The following is a 25,240-nucleotide window of genomic DNA, read 5'->3' on the forward strand; positions in this document are numbered from 1 at the left end:
TGTGAATTTTACTTATTACTATTCAGCTGAACTATGAAGCAGGTGGACTCAGACATGAGGCGTCAGTCTCTCCTGTGATTAACGTGATATCGAGGGGGCGTTTTAAAATGCCGAACCCAACAGACGAAAGTTTCAGTTACAGAATCAACATCAACAAAAACCATAAAACCCAGAGATGTTTGAGCTGAAAACGACTTTAGATCGAGTTGTTCATGTCTCATTGTGTGTGTTAATTTACTGGGAATTTGAAGATCTGTGGAGGATAACATAGTCGTAGTAATAAATTGAATATAATCAGAGATGATATAAAGTTAATGAGCCAGTGTTTCAGACTCTGACCATTCATTTACAGTCTGACTAACATAAGTTTACAGGACAGAGTTGCAGCAGTTTGCAGTCAGGGTTTGTATCTTTGACGTGATTCATTTGTGCAAAATAAAAATTTGTGCTTGCTTTTGTTTTTCAGAAATGAAACATGACATTTTTTAAAAGACATTCCCTGCAGAGCTCAGTAATTCAGTACACTATATATTTAGTACACGTTCAGAAATGTCATGGACATAATTTGCACGTGGATATACTGTAATTTCCATTTCCTTTTCCAACTGCCAGATTTCTGCACAGGCGTTCGGGAACGCTCGAACATTCAGATATGTTAAGAAACGTTCAGACATTCAGAAACGTTCAAATGTTCAGAAACGTTCAGAAACGTCAAATGTTCGGAAACGTTCGGAAACGTTCAGAAATGTTGGCTCAATGACCGTTGGCGTCAGGTGTGTATCGACCACGTCGACGTGTTTGAAATGCTGCTGAACAGTGACATCAGTGTGTGTAGAACCAATGAACTACAATAATCAAAAATGAGAATGATGTCAGAGTGTGGTAGTTGGCAGGAAACTGACTCAAACACCTGTTCCTGGTTCTGGTGACTCCAGCTGCAGATGATTCTGTAACATCCTCTTATTACAGCTTATTGCTTCTCCTGCTTTTTTTTTTTTTTTTTTGCTGCAGTGATTCTGTTTTCTCTTCAGCATCAGTAAATACAATCTCCTCTTCTCCGTCTCTCACCTCCTCACACTGTCACCTCCCCTCATCCCCCTCCTCACCTCCTCCCCCCTTTTATTCTCAGCCTTTTCAAAGCCTGAAGCTGCTGCTGCCCCTCCTCCATCTGGGTTTACGTAGTCGCTATACTGAGTGTGTGTGTGTGTGTGTGTGTCTTTCATATCACTAGGCTCACCAACTGCCCCCACACACTTACACACGTTTCTCCCCAGTGTGCACACACACACATATCCAGCCTTTCTATTCGCTCCTCTTCTCTAACATCCCTGTCTCTCCCTCTTTCTCTCTCTCATCTCTCATCCTCTCTCTTGCTCGCCACTGTGTGTGTATGTGCGTCTCTGAGTTGGTGTGTGTGTGTGTCGCGATGCGTTCGCCGGTGAACAGGTGTTCAGCACAGTCAGTCAGAGCCGGAGCTCCAGAGTAGGGAGCTGATAGAGAGACGCACACACTCACTCTCTCTCTCTCACACACATACACATGTACCCAGGACTGAGCATCACATCTGGGGGTTTGCCGGAGTCTCTTCACTCCCCCCCCCCATCCCCCTCCCTCCCTCCCTCCCACACACACACACACTTCACCCCGGAGATGATCCAGCGCTCCGGAGAGCCGGAGGCAGCCAGGAGGCATCAGTCAGAGAGACTGAACCCAGCGGAGGAAGCTCAGATGCTGGGCTAGATCTGCTGCTGAGGAGCTTCTCAGTCCTCCACCTCCAGGGTTTCCTGTGAGTACCAGACTGTTTGTGTGACATCTGTAGAGATCGTGACAGAATTTAAAAAATATTTCATCGCTTGGAAGCAACTTTTTGCGCGTCACTTCTGAGCTGACAGGTGTCAGGTGCTCAGGTGTGGTCTCTGTGCTGCAGATTAGTTCGGTGTTCGGGTTCTGCTGCAGCTCAGCTGGACCAGGATCCATCCGAAGCCGAATCGGACTGTTGGCATCCACGTTCTTGTCTTTGTCGAATTTTTTTGCTGCAGTCCAGCATGAAGTCAGACTGCAGCCGCGTCTGTCAGTCCCTGCTGGAGAAGACATTTGATCAAATCGAGTGAAATTCATCCGTTCACAGCAGCGTGATAGAAGCAGAGAGATGTGGATCATTGAGATGACGCTTTGAAGAACTGTCTCTGGTGACAGTTTGACACGACGAAGGGAGGAGGAAATTCTGACTTCAGGCTGCGGCTTCTTTACAGTCAACGTTTGATTTGTGGACCCTGAACACGGGAGGAGGAGGAGGAGAAGGAGGAGGTCGATCGAAGGCACGAGAACTTTCTGAACATCCTGTCTCGTTCTTTCAGATCCCTTTCCTTCTGTTCAGGTGGGATTTCACCTGTTGATGGATGAGAGAGTGTTTCCAACTGTGGATTTGATGTCTTATCCATCCCAATCTTCCTGCGTGTGTGTGTGCGTGTGCGTGTCAGGTCCGACAGTAAGATCTCTCGGTTGGCTCAGAGGTGGAACCAGAGACCGGCTGGAGATGCTCTGATCAAAGACTTGAGGCCCCTGTTTTACACGGGAACCCCCCGATCCTCACTCAGTCTGGACAGGTGAGGACACACACACACACACACACACACACACACACACACACACACACATACACATACACAAACTCTTGGTTATTCTCTGTGTTTGGTGTTAGAGCTCCTCTACGGTTTTGTTGGATGTGAAACTCTCATGAACATCTGGTTCTTTGGTAAAATCAAGAAGCCTGTGGACATAGAGAGGTCAACTACGATTCCCAAAGTGCATTTCAGGAAGAAACACCCAATCACAAAAGAACTTTGCAGACTTTGTAGAAACGTGCTGCAATTTAAACGTGTTATTTCTGGATAAATCCTGCAGCTGTGACTCAATGTTGAAGATCCGGTTCTGATTCACGTCTCTGACCGGCTTCTTCTACATAGCAACTGCAGCTGAGGCTCATGGGTACTGTAGTATGTAGAGATATCCTCCCAAGTGACCAGCGAACCAAACCTCTAGTGTGGTCTGATTTACTGTGATGGACAATACTATAGGATCCTGCAGAGTAAAGGATTATGGGAAGAACGTAAAACAGAGTGTAGCATCCATGTTTTTAGAGTGGGTGTGGTTAGTTTAACCCACGGTTAAATTAGTTTAACCAGTCACTTAACAGCTGTAGGTGTTCAGCGACCTGTTGACCTGAACTATGTCTCAGGTGTTCACATATTTGAGTTTAATATGTGACAGCCATTCAGAGGGAAGCATCTCTGCTCTTAGTGATGATAACAGGTGTCATATCATATGTAAACATTATATACAGTGTGGGTGTTTGCGTGCGCGTGTGCATTTGAGTGCGTGTATGGGGGCGGGGGCTGGTTGTCTGGTGTGTGTGTGTGTGTGTGTGTGTGTGTGTGTGTGTCAGTCAGTCACAGTCTGCTAACTGACCTGCTGAACTGGGAGGAGTGTGTAGATGAACAGCATGTGTTGTTGTGTGTAACAGCAGCCAATCACACGGCTGCAGGGTCTCAGACAAACTCTGCTTCATTAGCACTGCGGGGGGGGGGGGGGGGGGGGGGGGCTGAGGCTTTTATAACTGTACACTGAGTCTTATACTGTGTTTCTTGTGAGCAAATCTCATGTTAAGGCCGAGTCCCAAGTTCACTTCCCGAGTTCACTCTTCATTCATTCTTGTCACTGCTGAATTCTTCCTAAAGACAAACATGTTCTGCAGAGGTAAACAGAGCTGAGCTGGCTCCTCAGTTGGCCATTTATTTTATTATGAAAAAATTCTTAATTTACCCAGAATTTATTGTACTACAGTCCCACTTGAGATTGTGAAGAATTTAATTGCTTTGTACAACAGATGAATTAGTCTATCTGAAGTCTGACGGTTAGTTATATCTAATCCAGAGTCAGAGTCTGTTCCTCATTCAGAGGATTTACTGTAACTAACCACCTGCAGAGTAGATGGTCCACTTGCTGTTTACATCAGCTCACACATGCTCAGTCTGTGTGAATGGTCACGTGACATGTGACACATTTTCAGGTGTGGTAGTGTGGACGCAGCCTGAGGTGGTTTTAAAAGAAACTTGTTAAAAAAAATAATAATAATGTGCAGTTGTGTTTTTTTTCCTCCGTTAACAACTGTGTCAGCTGCCTCCTGTGTATTTACTGTCAGACTGAACAGTGAATTCAGCAGCACAATTATAAAAGCAATTTGTTCTTTCTTAATAATTTAAAGCCTCTCTCTCTCTCTCTCTCTGTCTCTCTCTCTCTCTCTCTCTCTCTCTCTCTTTACCATCAGTTTGAAAGAATGATATTTCTAAGCTGAAACCAATTATGTGTAACAATCCCAGTTGGTAAAGAGTTTCATCACACACACACACACACACACACACACACACACACAGAGCTATAGGTGAATCATAACTGGCTGTGTTGCCTCTCAGTGGGCATTAACTCACATTTAAGTGCTTTAAAATCCCAACCAAACGTCGGCTCAGCAGCTGTGAACAGATTTTTCAGTTTTTAGTTTTAATTTTGCAAGGTTTACAATGTTTATGATCATTCATGGGTAAAGTTCATAAATGCAACGTTCAGTCCACAAACAGTTTGATCAAATGTAAAAGAATAATTGATAGAATCACCTCCACATAGTTGTATCCCTCCTCCACTCAGACTAGTTCCAGGTTACATCCCTGTTTATCCAGAGTCATAGAACGTATCAACCATCTGTGTGTGTATATTGTCATTTTCTGTGTGAAGTCTTTAGTTACGGCCAAAACGTGTTTTGTGAGGTCACACTGACCTTGACCTTTGACCACCAAAGTTCATCCTTGAGTTCAAGTGAATGTTTGTGTCAAATGTGAAGAAGTTCCATCAAGGCGTTACTGAGATATCTTGTTCACGAGAATGAGACGGACGGACAACTTGAAAACAAAATGGCTCCTGCTCTGACTGTCACCGGCACGGAGGAACAAGGAAAAACAAAGACATACTCGTTCTCTCTCTCCTTTCTGTTTAAAACCAAGATCAACACCCATTGCAATAAATTCTAAAACATGCTCCGTCTACCTCTGGAGTTCAAAACTACCTGAGTTCTCCTCCTGCGGCAGCGCTCCTATATCTCCATTTTGTATAAAATCTGATCTAACATCAGCTTATTAATCAAATCCGCACTCGGCTTTGACTCGCTGCAGAGGATGATCCACCTGGATCTGTCCAGGTCTGACGGTGGTCTCAGTGTGAGAAGAACCTTTCATCAGGGCTGTATGGATCGATCTCAGTCTGGTTCCTCCTCTGGGACCACTTTGCCAAGGTGGTGATTCTCTGAGGGGTAGACATGGATATTTATCTATTTATTTGTTTGTGGACTGGACCATAAATTTCATATAAATCATTGCACATACTTGTGGATCATCTCTCCACAGTAAGTGAGTTAGTGTGTGTGTGTGTGTGTGTGTGTGTGTGTGTGTGCGTGTGCGTGTGCGTGTGCGTGTGCGTGTGCGTGTGCGTGGGTGTGGGTGTGTGTTTGCCTGCAGCTGGTGGTTGCTCACCTGTGTGTGCAGGTGTGTAGAGCAGGTTCATTCACAGCTAACAAGGTGGAGGCACACCCATGATACTATCATACAGCAGCTCCTGTTAGCTCTGTTCCACCAGTCAGTTACACCTGCATCATTCTTATTAGTGTCAACACTAAACGATGTAAAAGACTTTTCTCTCATCCACTTCCTTTTCTACATACTGTTTGTCTTATCATCTCTATGTAAATCTGTATGTACATTGGACACAGGCAGTTAGCAGCTAAACTAAATTAGCGTCATCACCACCTCTGATCTGTTTCCAGCTCAGACTGATGGACAACGCAGTGTGAGAGAGCCAATCAGAGCCAACGGTTGTGTGAGGTCATGCTGGGCTAAGTGCAGAACAATCGGGTGAAGCAGCAGTTTTCATGTGGCGCCCGTTAATGATGAGAGGCTGCAGGTGTGTCGCGAGGAGTCAGGATAATGAGGCGTCGTATAAAGATGTTCTAATAACTAATCTGCTGCAGAGAACATGGTCTCATGTTCAGAGAGTGGAGACTCAGACTGAGTGAAGGACAATACACGTTCATACATCACACAGTGGAGGCAAACCTGTTCACCTCTGCCTGTGTGTATTACATTCAACTCAATTAGCCACATTTCATTGTTTTTATTCCTCCGGCAACAGTCAGAGGGGCAGCCATTTTGTTTTCAGGCTATCTCAGTAATGTCTTGACGGACCTTCTTCAAATTTGGCACAGACATTCACTTGGACTCCAGGATGAACTGATTAGATTTTCGCGGGGGCAAAGGTCAAGGTCACGGTGACCTCACAAAACATGATTTTGGCATTGTGAAAGAAAAATCTCGAGAACTCCTCAAGAGAATCCCTTCAAATTTGGAGTCAAGGAAAAACTGATTTGATTTTTGTGGCTAAAGATCAAAGGTCAGTGTGATCTCACAAAACACTTTTTAGCCATGACTCAAGACTTCACAGCAATTATGACAAAATTTTAGACAAATGGTTCATATTTTATATGACTGTGGATAAACAGGGATGTAACCTCAAACTAGTCTGAGTGGAGGAGGCAGACAACCGCGAGGAGGTGATTCTAGTTTTAATTAATTTTGAGGTTGTCAGTTTTATTTTAAACGCACTCTGAAATCATGAAATTAAATTTATCTTTCAATAAAATATAATACAACATAGTTGATGTATGAATGTGATGATGTCAATCCCCCCCTACCTCCTTTTTGACAGTCTTGTCATTTCAGTGTCATGTTGTATTCGTCCAGGTGTGATGTGGAGAATGAGAGAGAGAGCTGTTGGTGACAGGAGGTCATTTAGTCGGATGAAAAACTGAAGCAATCTCCTCTGACGATATGAGGATGAGGGCGAGAATGCTGACATGTCACAGCCGGTGGTTTTCTGATTCTCTCCACACTGAAGCCCTTTGATCCTACCGCCGATGTGTAGTTACCTCAGAGAGACAGAGACTGACGCTCCGTTCAGCCATTTTGACTCTTTATATTTGCCGCGGAGTATCTTCATCCTCATCCTAATAAGAGCTGTAGAGGTAGAATAAGAGGTGCCTCACCTAAGCTACTTGAATACAATCACGAACAATCCATACTGTCTTTCTACCAGTCAGAAGAGAGGAGGCTCTGAGCCTCTCTTCTGATTGGCTGACTGTTTTCTGAGTGATCAAATAAAAATATAGCAGATTTCAGCTGAAACACTCAAGAGAAACCAAATCCTGCAAGGCTGGATGGTGGGTCAAGGTGGGCGGGGCTTGGGGACTGCTTTGTTGTGAAATCACAAAGTTCCAGCTCGTTTTAAGTCTCAGTTTCTGGTGTCTGTGGATCATCAGTGAACAGCAGCTGACTCATGATTACATGTGTTGGACAGATGTTGATGACAAACCTGAGACCGAGCGGATCCTCGTCAGAGGTGTTGATGTCCAGAAAGTGACCATGGTCTAACTTTTCTTCCAGCAGGCGCCTCCCAGGTGTCATGACCCAGCAGATGCAGAACCTTCAGTTGTCCCAGACCAGGAAGTGCCCCGGTGGGCCAGCCTCCCCCAGCGCCGCCAAGCGCCTGTACCGGAACCTTTCGGAGAAGCTGCGAGGAAGCACCTCCTCCTTCGAAGATGCGTACTTCTTCGGCAAGACGGATCGCCTCCGCAAGGCCTCGGTGAGTTTAATGTGTGTGTGTGTGTGGTGGGGTTCATTAAAATATTAGTTTATTAATATATAATTAATTAATATGTGCTGTTTATAACATGAGTTTTTAGTCGACAGGTTGTAAACAAACAGCAGGTTCAACAGAGGTTCATTTTAATTTCTCACAAACTAATTAGTGTCTAACAAACATGGTCTGAAAGAACAGTGGCCCTTTAACCTCCAATCTGTACATTTGTGTGAAGTTGACCTGATGATTTAAGTGGATCAGCTCATTTTCCCACCCAGATGTTGAAACATCAGCTTCATGGACCCTGATGAACATCATGAACATCATAAACAAGGTTGTGTTGTCTGTAACCGTTGTGTTCGTCGTCAGCAGGGAGAAAAGAAAAACGTGTCTGTGGTCAGACTCTGAGGGGAAACCCTGTCTCTGAACAGACGGATCAATAACGATCTTGTTTGGAGCGTCACTAATTATGTTAACAGCAACGTCTTCAGGGCCTGAACCGTCCGCTCTGTCGTCCGTCACGTCTTTGATTCAATCTCAGAGCTGCTGCCTCGAGCTGTTTCTGATTTTCACGGTTAAATCATGAACGCCCCCTCCTGTTCTTCTTCAGCTGATTATTGGTCAATGATCAGAGGTGGGTTTGATGCCTTGCTCAAGGAGCGACACTCAGTCGCTGATGGAGACTTCTTCACTTTATCACCACTTCTCAGTCTCTTCTCCCTGTATCTGCTGCCATCATCACATCCTCAATGCTACCCTGAGATCCATTGTGTGTGACAGGTGTTTAAGGTTGTTGTGTGTGTGTGTGTGTGTGTGTGCGCGCTGTCCGGCTCTCTCTCTGCCAGCCTGCTGACATTTACAGAGCAGTCACAACAACAGACATGAAAGAAAGAGGCAGACGGGGGAGGAGGAGGGTGAAGAGGAAGAGGGGTGGGGGTCAGTGTACGTTACTGCACATCTGCAGTAGTAGAAGAAGACGAGATGTGTCATTAACGTCAGGGTAAAATAGACGGCTCATTAACTGATAAACTATATTTTTAATTTGATATTTAATCCATTCATTGAAATGGACTGCACATGAGGTCTAGTCTTAGAGACCACTCAAAGCTCTTAACAATACATGCCACATCAACTCATTCACTCACACTTTCACTCACACATTCACACACTCATTTACATACTCATTCACTCACACACTGATGGAACAGCCATTAGAGGTAGTTTGTGTTTCAAGACTCTAGTTAAACAAACAGAAAATTCATGTATAAATACACATACAATAAAAATAATATGGCAGTGGACAAACTATTAAGACTTTCTTTTCTTTTCGAGTAACAGTTCAGAGTTCAGTATCTTGACGGGAGGAGCCAGGAATCGAACCACCGACCTTCTGATTAAAGGACAACCTCCTCTACATGCTGAGCCCCGGCTCAATTATTCATTTACTGGTCTGTTAATATGACGATGATCGGAGGAAGCAGGTTGTTGTCTGCTCACTACGGCAGACATCAGACACTCTCATCACAGAACATCCAGATGTTTTCAGAGAAACATCTGGAAGAACCTACTGTCCTCTATCTTCTGAGCACACAGGCTCAGTCAGAGAACAGCGAGTGGAGACCAAACACGGAGCTAAAAGAGAGAGACACTGGACTGAGATTCATCAGGTGACACAGACACCACAACACATCTGTAGCTGTTACAGATGTGTTGTGGTGTCTATGTCACCTGATGTGGAGATGAACAGCTGATATGTTAGTGTCGTATGGTGTAGAAACAAAGTCAAGTGTCTGGCACAACTTCATCTTCTTCCAAGGTTCATGGAAACGGGAGGTCAGAGGTCAGAACTCCAGCACCACCTGCAGTAAACAGGCACACACACACAAACACAAACACAAACACACACCTGGCTGTATGTCTTGTAGGAAGCTTTGTAGTTTGAGATGTAACACAGATTGAACCTGGACTCTACTCTCACGGAGCTGCTGCTTTTCTCTGCAGCTCTTCAAGGAGCTGAAGCTCCGGAGTGACAGTCACACACAGAATCTCCTCCCTGCTGTTGTGACATGTCTGCCCACAGAGGAGAAATAAACAGAGATTTGTTTCCTTTCAGAGGAGCTGATTGTTCCTGTCGAGCAATTTTACATCACACTTACTGACATCTGTGTGAGAGTAGATTTAAATAAAACTGCAGTTCAAAGTGTAGCTGTGGAGGAATTATAGATTTTACATCATGATTCCTGAAATCTTCTCCATTTCTATGGGTTATTCAGTGTGACAAGGGTTTGTTGTTTTTTTTAATTCCTCTGCACAGATGACGGTCAGAGCGGCAGCCATTTTGTTTTCGGGTTTTCCCTCTGTCCCATACTAGTGGATAGGAAATCTTAGTAACGCCTTGAGGGAACAAATATTCACTAGTACTCAAGGATGATCTTTGGTGGTCAAAGGTCAAGGTCAGTGTGACCTCACCAAACACGTTTTGGCCATAACTCAAGACTTCAAACAGAAAATGACAAAATATCACACAAATGGTTCATATTTTCTATGACTCTGGATAAACAGGGATGTAACCTGAAACTAGTGTGAGTGGAGGAGGTGATTCTAGTTTCAGAAGTGAAATGATATCACAGCTGCTTCAGTCCGGAGCAGTCTTTGTTTGTTTGAGCATCTTTTTCTGCAGTAATATCTGTTTTATGATTCAGACGGACAGATGGTCTTCGGGACGTCTCAGTCAAATCAGCTTGTGTGGAAATGTCGCTCAGACCACCACTGAAATTGTTTATCAGTGTCAAGTTTAAATTGTTCAATTATCACTTTCAGAATTAATAATAATTTGATAAAATGTCTGCTGGATCATTTCCTCATCAACTCTGATGATTGTCTTGAGTCTGAAACCTGCTTTGTTTACCAGCTCTTAGTCTTCACTCCCGTCTCTGCCGGTGAATCGCTGCAGGTGTTGACGTGGTAACATCCACATTGATGGGAATGTGTATTCCGTCACCCATGTGCACGTAAATCCTCGTGCACGTGTGCGAGACAAACAAAGCGGGAACTTAGAGCCTGTTTCCTGTTCATCCATATGATTTGTAGTTTTTCCTCAGTCTAGACCAAATGAACTGAACTACACACATGAGAGCAACAACCGGAGTTCATTATAACAGACTTGGTTATACAGCTTTGTTACCATGGTGACCGTGGCTCTTGTTTCCTCCAGACAATGCAGGGCAGTGACTGTATCTTCGAGGCAGTGGAGCAGCAGGACCTGGACGCGGTGCAGATTCTTCTGTACCAGTTCTCGGCCGAGGAGCTGGACCTGAACACGCCCAACAGCCAGGGCCTGACGCCGCTCGACATTGCCATCATGACCAACAACACGCCCATCGCCAAGCTGCTGCTGAAGGCCGGCGGCAAGGAGAGTCCGCACTGTGAGTACGCCACAGCTGGTTCTGTTGTGTTAATGCTCCACACGTCTTCTCCCACCGGCACCTCCGATGGAGGGACAAACAAATGTACAGGGGAGGAGCCTTGCGGGAGACCTGAAGACACTTTACCACCTTAGCTGAGTGCGACAGGCGTGAGGTTAGCTGATCTAAAAGTTCAAGAGAGACTTTCCTGGTTCTCAGAAGAAGTCTCCAGAGTTGACAGAATTGACCAGGCGAGCCCTTTATAACATAAGATAGATCCACCATGTTTGATTTGGAGGAATTACATCCTTCCACTTCAGTAGAATTAGACGACGTTCAGGATGAAGAAGTCACTGGGGCTCATTCAAAGATTAGACATCAGAGGATCCTCCAGAGTGAGGCTGTAACATGACATAGGTCGAGGAAATCTGTCATTTAATGTGTATTTTAATCCTGTAAATGTTGTGCAGAGCAGAGAGTTCGTCCCTGTGTTCAGTCCTGTCACGGAAACAAATCACATGTGATCAACTGTGTGTTAAAGTCTGTGAACAGAGTGTTTCAGCAGGTTAAAGCTCAGCTGCAGCGATGAGACATGAACTGAGTCACAGCCTGAAATCTGCTACTGCTATATAAAATATATAGTCTGTACTGTGTGTGTGTGTGTGTGTGTGTGTGTGTGTGTGTGTGTGTGTGTGTGTGTGTGTGTTCTCTGTAGCGTGAGTGATGCTGTGGCTCAGACAGGGCCTGTGTTTGTGTCTGCTGCCCGGTCTGGGTCTCCTCTACCTGGACGTGAATGAGCCTGCTATCCCCCCCCCCACCTCCTGCAGTACCCCCACCCCACACATCACCCCCCTGCCCACACAGACACACACACGGTTTTTCCCTCCATCAGTCCCCCTGTTGTCCTCCATAAACCCTCCAAAGACAGGTGGTTCTTACCTTACCCCTGAAAACCCCCATTAGCCCCTGCTCTGTGTGTGTGTGTGTGTGTGTGTGTGTGTGTGTGTGTGTGTGTGTGTGTGTGTGTGAGAAACAGTGGCCACTTTACAGCAGGCCGGGCCTCCTGCGTGACTCCCCGCTGAACAGCTTTAACAAGGTTTGTCGTTTAATGGTTTAACTTTTCCAATGATGCGTGTAACGCCGGGGCAATTACAGCTAAGTGATTTATTGTGCCGCAGGGCCACGGCGGCGAGAGCTCTCCAAACAGCGGCCTGGATTCTGGGCGGCGGTACAATCCCATCCTTGTAAACAAACACAGAGTAAACACTGCTGCTGTTTTCCCTCCTGGGGCCTGCTGCTCTCTGTTTATGTCATTCCTCAAGTGCCAAGTAAATCAGTCAGCCGGAGCCTGACAGCCTTGTGTGTGTGTGTGTGTGTGTGTGTCTGAGTGTGTGTGTGTCTGAGTGTGCGCGCGCACATTTTACTTACAGTTAAACTTTCAGAGAAACACACTTTAAAAGCAAGAATAACATCTCTCTACAAATTCAGAAAAAACATCAAAATAAAAAAAACCAAAACAACAAAATATGAAAGATGAAACTGACTAAAACCAACAAGTAGAAGTTCTGCATCCAAACAGTTTTTATACTAAAAGAATAAAATCAATGAAAACATGAGGTTAGAGTCAAATTTCTGACGTTCTAATGATTAAAGACGTGTTGATCCTGACACAGGAAGAACAAACTCATCGTCATAATAATGATATTGATAGTAATAACAATAATAAAAATAATAATAATAATAAGCGGTTATTTATATAGCACCTTTCAAAACACAGTTACAAAGAGCTTTACAAGACAAGATAAAATGGAGGACGAACAATAAAAATTAATGATAAAAAAACTGATTTAAAGATATAAGAAAAGTTGAGGTTCAGTAAAAATGAGATAAACCAGTCTATGATTAAATTAATCGATAAAATATGAAACAGGAGGATGACTTAATATAATAATATTTATTTGATTTTAGACGTTAGGAGTAGATTCTGATTTTCTAGGTTCAAATCCAACTGGGGCCCTTTGCTGCAGGTCGTCCCCTCTCTCTTCCCTAACTTTCATCTCTCTCTCTCTCTCTCACTGTCCTTGTCATAATAAAGCAAAAAAAAAACTTCAGGTGAAACTTTTATATTTTATTCTAAACTGAAACTTTTCCAACATGTTGAAGTGGAACATTTCTGTTACATCAGCTGTTGGTGAACGAAAATAAACTCATTTAAAAGTTAACTATAAATAAACTTTATATACAAAATCTAGAAGATTAGAGCCTGTGATGTGAGCATGTGTGTATGTGTGTGAGTTAATGTGTCTCCCTGAGCTCACCTACGTTGCCTGCGTGTTAATTTATGAGGCCCCTCGGGGCCCCTGGGGGGGGGGGGTTGGTTTATATTTAGACCGCCCATTCAGTCAGACAATGTGGGTTCTGTGTGAGCCCCCACCCCACCCCCCCCCACCCCCTCAGACACAGCAGCCTGTTAATTTACATCCTCTTCAATTAGCCGCCGTTAGCAGCTAGCCGGGCTCTGACAGGCCGAGCTGAGCAGGAAGTGACACCTGGAGGTTTAATATGGCTGCTGGCTTCAAACCTCTGTTTGTTTCTGAGAGTTTGTGGAAACTTTATTTAAAACTTCAGTGGAGAACAAAATGTTTCAAACATGAAGGAAAACTGTTTTTTAAGTCGACTTGTGTCTTTTGAATTATTGAGGTGGACTTCAGAAGTATTGATGAAACTGATAATGATTGTAAAGAAGTTATAATGAATATTCTTATATAGACAATTGATCATGACTCGTGTACAGTGTTGAATCAGCGGCACAGTATAGAGCCGTAATGGGAGGTTTAAGGTTAGGTTTTGTATAGTTGTCGTTGCAAAATGTGCCAATATTAAGGGCCATCTGTGGCCCCCTTTTCCCCTTGAAGGCCCCCAACATTTGCCTGGGACCAGAGATTAATCATTTGTAATCTGAGCCTCAAACATTTCACTTCTAACAACTGAACACTCAAGAGAAGCTTTAAACTGATTCACTCTGAGAGATGTTTCATAAAAACCAAGAATAAAACAGGAAATAAAAAAAACAATCCTGATGCTGTTAAAGACACTTAAACGTCTTCAGCACAAATTTAATTTGAATTGAAAATAAATAAATACACATTACATGTGTTACATTATTTTTTGATTTGACTTCTGTCTTTCTTCAGTGATATTTGAATTTAAGATGTTGTTTATTTTTCTTTTTTCCCTCATAAATCATCTACAGCTACATAGAGGATAAAAACATAAGACTTAAAACACACTGGCTGCGTCGCAGCTACGGAACGTCTTGCTTTTCATTTTGGCGCCCATGTTAAGGGGTTAGAGCGACACACTCACCTCGCAGCTGCATCACATGATCTAGATCAGTGGTTCCCAACCTTTTCCAACTCACGGCCACTTGAAATTCTCAAAAATGACGGATGTGATCTGTTGGACTGAGATAGAAAACAAGTATATGATGCGGTCCGCCTGGTGACAACATTAAAGTTTCTGTGATTGGCTTATCATAGTGATAGGTCTTAATAAGAGAAAAAAACAATGTTTAAGCATTTTTAATTCAATTAAAGATCGTTTCATTTGAAAACTTTTAAAAACTTCAATTATTTTATTCATTTTTAATTTTTTTTCTAAAGTAATTACATCTTTTCACTTAAATTTTTCTGTTTTACAAATGATTTGTGGCCCACTTGCAATACCTTTGCCTGTGAACCCCGGCATGTCTATTTTTCACATGTGATGTGTCTCCAAGCAGAAACAGTCGGAGAAAAGACCTGATGATGTCATAGTGACATCATACCAGCAACAGACCATAAAACTGACTCCTATGCTATAGTTTCTATGTCTAGACTGAATCTGAATATGACACAGACATGATGAAATATAAATATATTTTTTAACCATTTTAGCAGCTGCCTGTGGAGACAGAGACATTTTACTGACATTTTCTGTCAAAAATAAATCAGAAATTAATTTATGATGAAAAGAAATCTAACATTCAGTAACTTGCAAATTCTGTGTAGAGAGTTAGAGCTGCAGCAGGTGTGAACACACAACCCAGGCAGAGTGATCCCAGTGTAAAGTGAGAACTTCATCAATACACCAATCAACCATGTCAGCTACCTTCATCATTCACCATTCATTGTGTCTGCAGAGAATGACACTGATTTAATACGTCTCAGATCACACACACAGATCGTTTTTCTCTCATCATCATCATCATCCAGGATCATTATCACTGAATAAAGTTTAATCTGGTCTCATGATCAGCATGACCAATCATGTTCAATGTAGCGAGGAGCAGCTGAGGCGATTGCTCCTGATTGGCTGTTTCAGTCAGTCAGTTCAGTCAGAGATGTGTTGCAGCCGCACACACTCTGAGTGTGTGTGTGTGTGTGTGTGTGTGTGTGTGTGTGTGTGTGTGTGTGTGTGTGTGTGTGTGTGAGTGAGTGAATGAGGGTGTTGTTGTGTGCTGCTGTTTGTGTGTTTATGCTGCTGTCACAGGCCATGACTAAGAACTGGACCGGAGAGAGAGTGAGTGAGCATGCAGTAAAGCAGCAGTGTTTGTTGAGTTGGGTAACAGACAGATGTGGAGGAACACACACAGAGACGACTTAATACCTGTCCTGTGTTCCTTTGTTTACCTCCTCATGTCGTTTCCATGACGACAAGCTCACACACGTTAGATCATGTGATACACTCACAGTCTGAATGAAGAGAGGAGCATGAGGCTGCATGATGCTACTGATGACACCACTGATGACATGTGTGTGTGTGTGTGTGTGTGTGTGTGTGTGTGTGTGTGTGTGTGTGTGTGTGTGTGTGTGTGTGTGTGTGTGTGTGTGTGTGTGTAAACACAGTTAAGACACTGAAAATACATTTAGGGCTGAACAATGTGCAAAACAATCATGTTGTGGTATGAGCCACGATTTCAGTGTGAATGGACATTTTTCATTTTCGCTAAACAAAATATAAAAGTGATTTTTTAAAAGTGATTTTCCTCCTGGTTTCCATCAGTTGGACATTTTTAGTTTTATCTGCCTCCACTCTGATACAGTACAGGTGAATTAAATTTAGTGTTTGATATTACAGCATTTTAAAACAATTTAAATGTAAATGTTCACCATGATCTTTGTGCAGAAACAGTTCCCTGTGTGATGGGGGTAAAGGACTGTTTTATAACAGACTGCCTCCCTCATCCCTCCTCCCTCCCCTCACTGACTCCCCTCTCATGGATGTCCAGTGTTGGTCCTTTTATGGTCACATGTTTCCATCTTTTCGGCCTTGATAAGTTCTTCTTTTGAGCTCTCACATGGATGCTGCAGCGTTTCCTTTTGTCTGCTGTAAAAAAAAACAGACTCGGCCTCGGCCCCTGGCGGCTTTCATGGAGCTGAATCTGCAGCTTTGACTCCCCCACAAACTCATTTTTCCTCTAACAAGAGACACGACTCGACATCCAACCCACGAGGAAGCTCAGAGGAGGAGGAGGGTCCTCTGTGTCTTCAATCTGTTTTCTCCCAAACCTCACACAAACATCATGTGTAGAAACCACATCTTAAACAAAGACGTCTCTATTTCATTTATTCTGGATTTAATCTGGATCTGAGACAGTGGAAATGACAAATGTAAACGTGGCGTTGGTCTGACAGGCTCCTGGTTGTGTGTGTGTGTGTGTATGTTGTAGTCGTGAGCGTGGAGAGTCGGGAGGCCCACCTGAGCTCCCTGGTGGTGGAGGCGGAGCGGCGGGCGGCGGACCTGGCGGCTCAGGCTCAGAGAGACGGCCTCTCTTTGGAGGCCTGCCACAAGGACAAACAGCTGAGAGCCTGGGAGTGGAGGAGCAAGCTGTACAAACGCATGAAGACGGGCTTCCAGCACGCACGTAAGCACGCTCATTCAATCATTTAACCATTCAACCATTCAACCTTTATTTAAACAGAGAAATCACACTGATGTCAGACAGGGGAGTCCTGAAACCTGGTGACAGCGTGTGAAGCTCAGATAAGATGAAGCTCCTGTTATCAGTGGAATTACAGGTGACCTTTGAACTGGACTTTCATTACATATTGACCTCTGCTCCGTTTTTCCTGAAGGTCACATTTACATCTGTTCACATTCACTCATTCAAGCATTAATCAGATGAGGCACAATCCAAACCACAGCAGGTCAGATTCCACCTGACACCAGACAATTAATGATGTTAGGGGGGTAGAAACTGTCAGAGGAGGAAGGTGCGGAGGAGGGATTAAGGTCCCCCGCTAAGATCTCTCACTTCACAGTGATGGTAGGATGAGTTCACTGACCGCTGTGAATGAGAAAGCTTGTAAAAGGTGTTTCCTTTGACATGTCCAGTGGTGGAGGAGGTTTCCAGATATTTTAAAAGTGGTTTAAATGTACTAACTCTCCACCTCTGCAGATTTTTATTTTCTTTTTTTCAGTAATTACAAATCATTTTTTGGATTTCACATTCTTCATTAATTTTTTTGAAGCAGTGATAAATACTCCTATCAGACTGCGTGTGTTTTATTTACCATCTTTTGGCTCCTGGAGTTTAAACAATCCCATATATTTATATTTTTAGCATGTTTAAATTTGACAGGTCCATTTGTTTAAATGTCGTCTTGTTCACTCTGCCTGGTTCAGCTGGACATGAATTGAATGCTGACACAGACTGAGTGTGATCACATATAAAAGTGAGGAGAAGCTCCTGTGATGATTTTTCTGCACAGAAGATCATCACTGTAATGAAGTGAGAGATGATTGTGGTTCTTTGTTATGAGTTCTGCGGCTCAGTGAGACTCACATCAGGAATCTGTGGCCTTATCACATTATCATCATTATACCTGATGAAACCTGCTGCTGCACTTTGTTAGATTTCATTGCACTGTTTTAATTTCACATCTCCATCCTCACTCACTTCATCTCAGGATAATATGATATACTTTAGAGACTCAAGTGTCTGGTTGGATTTAGTGACTTAACAGTGGTCTAACTTTATTCATTCATTTAGAAGGAAGCAGAAATAAAACAACAAAATAAGAAAAAAAATGCAAGTCAGAAGTCCTGTAACTGTGTTGGACACAGCCACAAAGAGACACAACACAACCACTAAGAGACACAACACAGCCACAAAGAGACACAACACAGCCACAAAGAAACACAACACAGCCACAAAGAGACACAACACAACCACAAAGAAACACAACACAACCACAACTAGAAACAACACAGCCACAAAGAGACACAACACAGCCACAAAGAGACACAACACAACCACAAAGAGACACAACACAACCACAAAGAGACACAACACAACCACAACTAGAAACAACACAGCCACAAAGAGACACAACACAACCACAAAGAGACTAAAAATGACTACAAACAAATGTGAAATAATGAAAAAAAAATATCTACAAAGAGACAGAAAACAATGACAAAGACAGGTGAAATTATTACAGAGTGACGCAAAACAACTACAAAGTGTTGGAAATTGACCAAAACATGATAACGAAGAGAAGCAATACAATAACAAAACATCTACAAAAACATGAAACATCTATAAAAAGACACAAAACGACCACAAAATAACTAAAAGCGACACAAACCAGCTACAGACATCGTAGGTTTGTGTTTCTTTCAGTCTGAGGTTCTTGCTCCTATGTAGGAGAGGTGGGGGGGTTTACTGGCCAGGGGCCCATTGTCTGATAATCTCATAAAGTGGAGGAGGAGGAGGAATTATGGGAAATCAAGCCGCGATTCAACATTTTCCTTTCCCCTCCTCAGGATTAAGACCCATCACTTGGTTTAGTGCTTCTCCTCTCAGCAGAGAGTTTCATTCAGTGGCTGCTGGAGGCAAAACGACTCAGAGGTTCCCCAAGTGAAGGTTAAAGACCTCAGATCAGCTGATCACCTTTGTTTGACTCATTACCAAAGAATAACCAGTAACCAGAGTGGCAGGTGAAGCAAAGAGCGCCACTTACAGGAACTCAATATCTAAAGATGATAAGACACCTTCTCATTTTGTTGATGTATTTCTTTTCTCTTTGTGCTTGTTGACACCTCCCTCTGCCCCTGCTCAGGTGCCCCAGAGGCCCCGTCTATGGTTCGTCTGAGCGTGAGCAGTAGCACCACGCTGACCATCACCTTTCAGGAACCACAGTGTCTCAACTCAACCGTGGTCACCAAATACAAAGGTGAGCACACACACACACACACACACACACACACACTATGACATCATACAATAGATTAAATGAACTAAGATTGAAAATATAAAAATAAAATCAACTGAGACATATGAAGATGTTTCATATGAAACTGTTGCTGCCACAGTGGAGGTCATTAATAGCAACATCGGCTCACCCACACGCAAATATAATATATGTACATATATTATATTATATTATATTATATTATATTATTTTATATACATGTATGTAAAAAATTATATATGAAACCTGTTAGAAATTGGAACAATTTCATATATTGACTTATATACATGTATATGCATTATGTATGCTTATATTTTAGACATATGTTAGATAATATATCCATCTGAAAGCCTGTATATATATATATACATATATATATATATGTTGATATTATTATAAGTAGACCCCAAAAAAGACACTTTCTCAGAATGTGAAGTTAGACATATTTAAAATTAATAAGAAATTAATAAGAAAAATATATGAGCGTATAGAATTTTTATATACATGTTGTTTTTAATGAACTTGCATAAATAGATTCAATATATAACATAAATTTACATAGAATGCGTTCTACATAAAATTTCATCACATCGTGATATTTGTAATATATGTACATTGTCATATTTTATTATGGGTATTTCATATATGTTATGAACTTATATCTTCATATATCCAGAGGATGTATATATGTGATAATGACATATCACCTTATAGGTGACATATATGGCAACTATTACATTTCTGTATGGGCAGGTAGACTGCTTGTTCACAGGTGTGTGTTTCACAACAGACAGAAAGAGACAGAGACAATTACAGACGCCTTGAGGACAAAAGCTGAGCAGTGAGAAGGTTGATTTCCTCGTCTGAGGAGGAACTATTGATTTGTAATCAAAAGAGAAGCTGGACGTTCACTGTTGATGCATTGTGGGTACTTAACCACCTCTGTGTGTGTGTGTTTGTGTGTAGCGGAGTGGAGCTGCCTGAAGGATTTCTCTCTGCTCGCTGGAGAGATGGTGTTGGATAATCTGCAGACCCTCAAGTGCACCATCAGTGGCCTCACCACGGTAACGACAGCATCCGTCCTCCTCTGTTTCTCTGTCTCTGCTCAGACTGAAAAAGTCTTCTTACCACAGACTGTAAATAAAGATGGACGTAGCCTCTGTGGCGACACCCACAGGTTTCTGAAGCTCCGTCAACGCCATCTTGGCAGTACCTGACTCCACCCCTAACTCCCAGCTTGTCCAAAAATGGTCAAAGAGGAGGGGCAGGTGTGGGGCCGGTTTGATAACTAAGCTAACAAGACAAGTATGGTGAGCACAGACAGATACCTGCTAATTAATGATAATGTATAAATAAAATAATAGGAGAATTTCTTCCTAATGACACAGAGAGGTTGTGTTTACTGGTTCAATTAGCTGAGGTGACGCTGAGCAGACAGCTAGCCAACTGTGACGGCATCCACCTGTCACTTAAAGAGGCCATACCCTCAATTATGCATAACTTTAAGCCTTAATAAAATGTAAACAGGTGAGTTACAATTGTCATGAAGGAGGAAATTAGTCATAGAGACCAGAACTGTTTTTTGTACCAGGCTGTAAAAATGTTTATTTCTGCTGTAAAGTTGGATATTTTAACATGGGAGTCTATGGGGACTGACTCACTTGTATCTCACTGAGTTCTATCTCTGTATGAGTGAGTTTTAATCCTGGTTTACAGGAGTGTGGATAGGATGATTTGTGATTGGCTCTCCCACTGACAGCAGCTGACAGGACACTTCCTCGTGTCCTGATGTGTGATCCTGTCTTTCCTGATTCTTTGTGACTTTGCCGTTGTGTGTTTGTTGAGTGGCATCAATGACATTTGAAGAGTGTGCAGTGTGGTGGAGGCTGTCAAGCATTATGTATTCTGCTCATCACTGTCTGCCACATAAATGCACTGACTGTGGTGCATCTGCTGTTTGCCATTTAGAGCAGCATGCAGTGTTCAGACACTTCCACATCAACAGCATGTAGAGAAGAAAATGCTGGCTGCCTGAAAGGGCGAAGCACACTGTGGGCCTATAACTAGTCGAGCCAATACATGGACTTCAGCCCTGAGCCAGAATCAACTTCTCAAACTTCATTGTGAACAGTGCTGATTTGCATACTGTATTCATTATGCAACAGTCACTGAGACAGATTTAAAGACCACTGTCAGGAAAGGATCACTAAACAGGCCAGAGCCTCTGTTTGAAGTGAGTCAGTCAGACTCAATCAAAGACACATAAACTGACCACAAAGAGACACAAAAGAGATGAAAATGGCTACACAGAATGATGAAACAGCGACAAAAAGGACAACCACAAATAGACAAAAAACAACCACAAAGAGACTTAAAATAACTACAAAGAGACTCACACCAGCCACAAAGAGACTTAAAACAATCACAAAGAGACTCGCACCAATCACAAAGAGACTTAAAACAATCACAAAGAGACTCACAACAACCACAAAAAGACTCACAACAACCACAAAGACACTCACACCAACCACAGAGACTCACAACAACCACAAAGAGACTAAAGCAACCACAAAGAAACTCAGAACAACCACAAAGAGACTTAAAACAACTACAAAGAGATAAAAAACAACCTCAAAGAGACATAGACTGACCACAAGGAGACACATAAACTGACCACAAAGAGACACAAAACAACTACAAAGAGACAAAAAACAACATCAAAGAGACATAAACTGACCACAGAGACACAAAAGAGATGAAAATGGCTACACAGAATGATGAAACAGCGACAAAAAAGATCAAGACAACCACAAATAGACAAAAAACAACCACAAAGAGACTTAAAATAACCACAAAGAGACTCACACCAGCCACAAAGAGACTTAAAACAATCACAAAGAGACTCACACCAGCCACAAAGAGACTTAAAACAATCACAAAGAGACTCACAACAACCACAAAAAGACTCACAACAACCACAAAGACACTCACACCAACCACAGAGACTCACAACAACCACAAAGACACTCACACCAACCACAGAGACTCACAACAACCACAAAGAGACTAAAGCAACCACAAAGAAACTCAGAACAACCACAAAGAGACTTAAAACAACTACAAAGAGATAAAAAACAACCTCAAAGAGACATAGACTGACCACAAGGAGACACATAAACTGACCACAAAGAGACACAAAACAACTACAAAGAGACAAAAAACAACATCAAAGAGACATAAACTGACCACAGAGACACAAAAGAGATGAAAATGGCTACACAGAATGATGAAACAATGACAAAAAAGCTCAGGAAAACCACAAATAGACAAAAAAACAACCACAAAGAGACTTAAAATAACCACAAAGAGACTTAAAACAACCACAAAGAGACTAACAACAACCACAAAGAGACTCACAACAACCACAAAGAGACTCACAACAACCACAAAGAGACTTAAAACAATCACAAAGAGACTCACACCAACCACAAAACCACTAACAACAACCACAAAGAGACTTAAAACAACCACATAAAGACAAAAAGTAACCACAAAGAGATTTAATTCAACCACACAAAGAGACAAAAAAACATCCACAAAAAGACTTAAAACAACCACAAAAAACAACCACAAAGAGACACAAAACAACCCCAAAGAGACGAAAAAACTACCACAAAGATACACAAAACAACCACAAAGAGACACTCTTTCAGTCTGGGAGTCTTGCTCTGTATTGTGGGGCCTTTCATGTATTTGCCCAGGCGCCCATTGTGTCATGATCCATCCATGAGCACAGGGCATAGCCGAGGTCCAAAGCAGCTTCATTTACGTGGTCCAAACTGTGGTCATGATATGAAACAGGCTGCAGACTGATGACAAACCAGCCTCTCAAGGCTTTGAGTGTTACTGCAGCAGAATAAAACAGTTTAACAGTTTGTGTTGATATGCCTCTTGTGTGTCTCCAGAGTGTCTTTCAGACCCGCACCTTGTTTCATAAGTGTTCCAGCAGTTTGAATAAGCAGTCGATTTACTGTTGTGTAAAAACCACAATAGAAATCTGACAAGATCAGACCTGGAACTTTTCTGTCTACATACTTTGGGTAGTACACTGTAAGTGTACAGAGCTTTTAACAGTTTTGGTTTCATAAGTTTGAGTTCTTTCATCAACTGACTGATGCTGAAGTTTCTCCTGTAAATGCAACTTCATAAAACCAATTAATACATGTCATCAGGATAGAAGAGACAAAGATCTGAAACACTGCAGAAATATTTAAAGCTCCATATTTTCCTCTTCTTCTGTGTTTCATTGGAAGTGTTGATCCAGTGGACTTCCGGTTGTAATGTAGGGAAATGTCGAACAACAGAGGGCTCCCAGGCTACTTTCTGTTGTGTTCTACTTTAACAAAGCTTTTTCTTTGAATCATCGACCTAATTGTTCCAGCTAGATTAAATTTTGACTTTTACGTGCAAAATAAACAATTCCAAGAGTAACAAAGAAGAAGAAGCTATGACAACTACGCTTACTTCCATCGACCAACTGTCTGCAGAATTTGCAAAACAGAGGACCACACTAAGCACTAAAGGAGGATGTTTCTTTCCTGATCCAAGAATCCATTAAACCACTCCAGGCCTCACTGGACTCCCTACAGACAACAGTGAACTCTTTTCAGAACCAACTCACCTATATGGAATCTGTAGCAGGTGAAAACTTTGAACATCTATCAGTAGCGGAGTTCACCATCAGAACACTCCAAACCCAAAACCAATCCCTTTCGGACAAGTTTGGTGACCTCAAAAATCGATCGCAGAGAGCCAATCTTTGTGTATTGAATATTCCTGAAGGCAGCAAAAACAGTAAGGACCCGATTAAGTTCATGTCAGAGATGTTGATACAGGTGAGAAGTTTTATGGCCAGAGGATTGGTAAAGAATAGGAACATGTGCTTCTGCTTTGGACTCTGCAGCTTGGAGACAGTAACATTAAACTATCTGAACTGACTTGAAAATGTGTTTGTTCAACCATCTCTGACTTTATTCTGTCAGCACCTTTTGGACTCTAGGCATGACCACTCTTGCTGACATTATCGCCAATCTAATTTATAAACACTAGCCTACCCATTTTACAAATATAGTCTATTTGTTGCTGCCATATATGTTTTCACACATAGCCTATATTGGCTGTACAGTTTTCGTTTCGCAGCTGTATTGCTCAACTGTTGCCTTTGTACTCAGTACTATTATTTATACCTGAGGGTTATAAGCTTTGAGTATACATTAAGCCATTGGGAGCCTTCTTGGGTAAGTGAGGATGTACTACCAGAAATAGTATCCAGCCTGCAGCTTCCCTCAGTGAGAGGTACAAGTATAGGCCTAGTTTTAGTTCCACTTGTGTTCGGCATGTGGGATAGGTTTATGGGAAGGGACACCTCTAGAACTTCGCTGCTTGTATTTTCTTTTGTTCTTTTGAGAGAAATTATTCATGAGGCCGTGCCCTTTGTTACAACCATTTTGCTTCTTTATTTTTACTCTCACCATTATTATATTCGTTTTGGTTCAACATTATAGAGAGTATTAATGCAGTAAAAAGTGATGTTCAATTCATCAGCCGGAATGTAAAAACTAAACGGGCCTGTAAAGAGAGCTAGGGTATTTAATCATCTTAAATATTTAAAATCTATATTGCATTTCTCCAAGAAACTCACCTGTCGGTGAAAAATCAAATCAGACTTAGAAAATCTTGGGTTTGATGCAACCAGCATCACCTTAGATCCGCAGGATCGATTTGTTGTTTGGGCTCCTTTTCGTTTTGGTCAGTGTTTATGCCCCTAATTGGGACGATGATAAATCATAAAGAATATTATTT

The 25,240-nt window shown here is 42.3% G+C and overlaps 1 protein-coding gene across 1 annotated transcript in view; it reads left to right on the top strand.

Moving 5' to 3' along the window:
- The first annotated feature begins 1,650 nt into the window (after positions 1 to 1,650).
- LOC111237052 (ankyrin repeat and fibronectin type-III domain-containing protein 1-like) overlaps positions 1,651 to 25,240 on the top strand; it is a 53,480-nt gene continuing 29,890 nt past the window's right edge. Inside the window, exons 1-7 of the mRNA XM_022766010.1 lie at positions 1,651 to 1,694; positions 2,481 to 2,606; positions 7,545 to 7,755; positions 10,952 to 11,162; positions 16,852 to 17,046; positions 19,247 to 19,360; positions 20,345 to 20,442. Coding sequence (XP_022621731.1) covers positions 1,651 to 1,694; positions 2,481 to 2,606; positions 7,545 to 7,755; positions 10,952 to 11,162; positions 16,852 to 17,046; positions 19,247 to 19,360; positions 20,345 to 20,442 — 999 coding nt within the window. The remainder of the gene's footprint in view (positions 1,695 to 2,480; positions 2,607 to 7,544; positions 7,756 to 10,951; positions 11,163 to 16,851; positions 17,047 to 19,246; positions 19,361 to 20,344; positions 20,443 to 25,240) is intronic.

The sequence above is a fragment of the Seriola dumerili genome, unplaced genomic scaffold (genome assembly GCF_002260705.1).
Source record: "Seriola dumerili isolate Sdu_G_001 unplaced genomic scaffold, Sdu_1.0 BDQW01000807.1, whole genome shotgun sequence".
NCBI classification, from domain to species: domain Eukaryota; kingdom Metazoa; phylum Chordata; class Actinopteri; order Carangiformes; family Carangidae; genus Seriola; species Seriola dumerili.